Genomic DNA, 4811 nt, shown 5'->3' on the forward strand with positions numbered 1-4811 from the left:
CCCTGGCTGTCCTGGAACTCACTTTGTAGACCAGGCTGGCCTCGAACTCAGAAATCCACCTGCCTCTGCCTCCCAAGTGCTGGGATTAAAAGCATGCGCCACCACGCCCAGCTCTGAACCACATTTCTTTATCCATTCATCTATCTGTGGGGATTTGAGCTGCTTTCCCTTTTTGGATCTGGTGAGTGGTGAAAGGCCTTGAACCTGGGTGGTCTGCTGTCCACTCGGGTTTCCTTTCAGGTCTTAGGGGTACCCAGAAATGAAACTGTTGGATCTTGAGGTAATTCTCTGTACTTTCTTGGAGGATCTGCCATCTTTTCTTATGGCAACTGTACCAGTTCATGGGTGGGGGCTCCAGTTTCTCCATACACTTACCCACTCTCGTGTTTAATTTGGAGAATTTTTCCAGTCCCTGGCATAGGGGGATACTGCAAGTAGAAACAGAAGCACTAAGTGCACATCTTTCTCCATGGAAACCCTTCCTTGACATCAGGTGGACAGAGAATTCTTATGTAACCCTTCTTTTCCACAGAGCCTGTCTCTGCAGGACCTTCTGTCTAAGCTAGGCCGGCCCTTCAGGGAGTACGAGCTATGGGCACTGTGCCTCTCCTGCCTTAGCACTCTGCAGACACACAAGGAGCACCCAGGTGATGGATCACCCTGCTCTCCTTGAGCCCTGGGCCCAAAAGCTGGGGAGGGAGAAGGGGGAGTGGCAAAATCACTGCTGTTATACTGCTGCCTCTTAGCCAGGAGTCTGGAGAATCTGAAGGGCCCAACCTACTTCACCCAGCCATTTCCAGGGGCAGAGCAATATGGACCTTTGTCCCCACCCATCCTCTCGTTTATTCTTAACTTAATGAGGGTGATATACCCTAACAGTGTTCCCAGGCAACTATTGGATAGGACGGCCAGCCCGCCAGTGTCTGTCCAGTCTTGACAGGTTTCTCTGGGGTCTCTGTGTGGCCTGGAATCCCCTGATGCTGGCAAGGGTGCTGCCCACACACAGCTGCATACTTGATCCGCTCTGTTGCAGCTCACCTGTGCCTGGACAACGTATTGGTGGCTGAGGACGGGACGGTGTTCTTCGGACCGCCCCCTGCCAATGGTACACACGGGTCACTCTCGGGGGCGGAGAACCAGGGCGGGTTCCCCAAGGCGGGAAGAATATCCAAACTGTGGTTGCCTTTCTAGGCGCCTACAACTCGCTCTTCTTGGCTCCCGAGGTGTCAGAAGAGAAGCTGGTGACAGAGAAGGTAACCAACCACATCACCTCTCGTGCCGTCCGCACCCTCTGCCCAGATGGTCTAAACGTGGCACCCATTTTACTCGTGGGGCTACCGTAGCTGCGTTCACTGATGTCTTCTGAGTCATGGGCGTGCCCTGGGACCCTAGGCGGGACGAGTTACAGTTCGAGGGCATAGACCCGCCGCCACTAAGAAGCTAATACAATAGGCTCTTATAAACTTTAAATTAAATGAACTAAATTACACTCAGAACCTGATGCAACCCCCACCCTGGGAACCAGGTTAGCTAATCTTCCAGGCTTTGGCTAATCTGGTGCTCGACAAGGCAGGGACCAGGTCTTGGAAGGGAATGGGCGGAGCAATATAGAAGGCGAGGCCATGGGGGCGGGTTGAAGGAGTGAAGGAGCAGGGTGATACCAGACAGGGCAGAGCAAGCCAAGGATTCAGTCTACTATCTGGACCCTGCTACTAGAGAAGTGGCCCCTGGGAAACTCCGCACAGGTAAAGGGAGCTCCCGGAGGCCGGGTTTGCTACCCAGAGGGCCAGGAAGGAGCAAGTGTCTTCAGCTGGCCTGCCTGCTCCTTCTGCTTGCACAATACGTCTGGGGTCCATTGGCCGGCCTAGACCTGAGACCCCGAGAGCAACAGAGGTGTGCTGGCCTTGGCTGCCGATGCTGAGGAGCCACACACGACGGTGCAGGGGAGCTAGAACTATAGACATGTGGACAAGAAAAAGAAATGAGATCAACATTTGAACAGGCCTGAGAAGCGTGCCCTAGAAAACCACTGCATTCATGGCATCAGAATTCTAGAAGGAAAGAAAACTGGGGGCGAGGCAGAAGAGTAATCAGTGAGTGAGGAATGAATGAAAAATATCCAATTGTGTCAAAACACATAAGCCTACACATTCAAGAGAGGGAAAAGAAGGGGATACGCCTGAAGAAACCAACACCACGTTGTAGTAAAACCTCTGGGGAAGTTGAAGATCAAAAGAGAAACAGTTTATCTATGCTCGGGGTAACCGATTCAAATGGCAACTGAGTTCCTACCTGATGACCTTAAAAGTGAAAACCTTTTACCTAGAGTCCTCTGCTCTGCAGAACCCCTGTGTCAAGATGCTCTCAGAAGGAAAAACAAAAAGAACTAAGAATGTGTCACAGACAAGAGTAGTTAGTGCTGTGCATTCTCAAGAGCCAAAAGACTGGGCTGGCAAGCTGATTCAGTGGCTAAAGCCCTTGCTGAGTAAAGCCCAGCAAATCTGGATTCAAGCCCTAGAGTGAGGGAGTTCTGTAGAGAGATCTCACACCACAGAGTTCACACACACACACACACACACATACACACACACAATAATAGTATGGTTTTGGAGCTCTGTGTGTGTGTGTGTGTGTGTGTGTGTGTGTGTGTGTGTGTGTGTGTAGTATAAAGACTGGGCTGGAGAGATGGCGTGATGGCTCAGAGCAAGTAGAGTTTTATTTCCAGCAGCCACAGCAGGTAGCTTCTCCTGTAACAGCTCCAGGGTATCGGATAACAGCTTCATTTGTTTATAAGTGTCTGTGGAGTAAATACTTAATCACAAGTGGGAGAGGCAGGCTGGATGCAGAGGGCCAGATGCAGACTTGGAAGATGTTGACAATGATCCACTGTGCAAACAAACCTCTAAGAAACAGTCTGATAGACAAAGAGATGCCCTAGAAACAGGAAGGTGAGGCTGGGAGCAAAAGGAGCAGGAAGAGAGAAAGCAAGCATCTGAAGCAGGGATGGCAGAGGAGCATTTGTGGGCATCAGGACGGCAGGAGACACCTCAAGCAGCTTCCTCACATGCTTGGCTGAGATGGACACCAGCTCCACAGCTCAGCCAACGTGAAGTAGATTGTTGTGATGGCCCATAGCTATCAAGGGATTTGAGCTTAGAATCTGAAGACTCTCTTGCACAGTTGTTCTCAACCTTCCTCACGCTGAGACCCTTTAATACAGCTCCATGTGTTGTGGTGACTTCCAACCATAAAATTATTTTCATTGCTACTTGATAACTGTAATTTTGCTACTGCTATGAATCATAATGTAAATTTTAGAGACAGGGATTTGCCAAAGAGGTCTTAACCCACAGGCAAAAAAAAATCACATAAAATTTAACAAACAACTTGGCAGGAGAGATGGCTCAAAGGTTGAGAGTACTGACTGCTCTTCCAGAGGTTCTGAGTTCAATTCCTAGCAGGTGATTCACCTCCATTCATAGTGAGATCTGGCGCCCTCTTCTGGCATTCAGGTATATATGCAGGCAGAACAATGTACTTAATTTTTTAAAAATTGTCTTTCTTTTAAAAAATTAACAAAAAACAACTCTGGTGCTATAGATGTAGGGTAATTTCTCTGAATACCTGGAGAAGTGGTTCTAAAGCTCCAGGAAGTGACTAGTGGATATTTGGAAGTATTGAAAAAGGCATATTAGAGAAGCCCTGGATACACTGTAAGCAGAGTTACCTGGAAGGGGTATCACAGGTCTTTACTCTTAGCACAGGGGAGGCAGAGGCAGTGTGACCTCTGAGTCTGAGACCAGTCTGGTCTACAGAGTGAGTTTCAGGAAAAAAAAAAGTTCAGTTCAAAATGTTGACAGACATTCAACCAGAAAAGACTGGGTGCACACAGTTTGAAGTGGAAAGAGGCCTTTATTGGGAATTGGATTAAAGCCACTTGTGTTCTGTTCTGGCAAATAATTTATAGTGTACGTGTTAGTAATTTTGATAAGACAGAGTTTAGAAGTAATGGACTAATTACTTTTGTGGAGGGGAATTCAAGACACCATATTGTTTAAGTTGTGGCATGATTACTTGCTGAGTGCTTGTCGATAGAATTTACAGTGGAGTGGAAAGGTTTGAGACACTTGACCCTAACAGAAGCCTCTGGAAAGCAGGAGCCGAGGAAAGGCAGCGTTGAAGAGATTAGAAGCACTAAAAAGAAGCCAAGTGCTGAGCGGTGGCGGTGTGCACTGTCAGTCCCAGCATTTAGGAGGCAGAAGCAGAATCTCTGTGAGCTCAAGGTCAGCCTGGTCTACACAGAGAGATCCATGACAGCCAAGACTACACCGAGGAACATGCCTGGAGGGATCTCAGGAACTGGCAGGACTCCACCCACACAGGCTTCTGTGAGATCTTTCCTATAAAAAGGAAGGAATCGGTCCAGGGTGATCTGATTGCAAAGATCAGCCTAGAAAAATCTTTCCCAGGATTCATTTTACTGAAATCAACCTTCCAAACACTCAGAGATTGCTATACAGCCACGGTCCAAGTGAGTTAGGCTACTGGTCCAGCCCCCAGCATCCCTGGCATTGTCCACAGAATGCTGTTTTTGCAGAAGGAAGAGGAGTTACAAGGGCCCTGGAGACTCGAGGGCAGTAAGGCGATGCTGCTTTCCTAGCAGGATAATAATAAAGCTGAGAAAGTGGCGCACACCTTTAATCCCAGCAGTTGGGAGGAAGAGGCAGGCGGATTTCTGAGTTCGAGGCCAGCCTGGTCTACAAAGTGAGTTCCAGGACAGCCAGAGCTATACAGAGAAACCCTGTCTCAAA

At 48.6% G+C, this 4811-nt stretch overlaps 1 protein-coding gene across 1 annotated transcript in view; it reads left to right on the top strand.

Annotated features, from left to right (window-relative positions):
• Window positions 1–4811, top strand: part of Kndc1 (kinase non-catalytic C-lobe domain containing 1) — a 47017-nt gene that overhangs the window by 17911 nt on the left and 24295 nt on the right. The window contains exons 7-9 of the mRNA XM_021192644.1: window positions 533–647; window positions 1034–1105; window positions 1192–1253. Of these exons, the coding sequence (XP_021048303.1) occupies window positions 533–647; window positions 1034–1105; window positions 1192–1253 (249 nt within the window). The remainder of the gene's footprint in view (window positions 1–532; window positions 648–1033; window positions 1106–1191; window positions 1254–4811) is intronic.

The sequence above is a fragment of the Mus pahari genome, chromosome 1 (genome assembly GCF_900095145.1).
Source record: "Mus pahari chromosome 1, PAHARI_EIJ_v1.1, whole genome shotgun sequence".
Taxonomy (NCBI): Eukaryota; Metazoa; Chordata; class Mammalia; order Rodentia; family Muridae; genus Mus; species Mus pahari.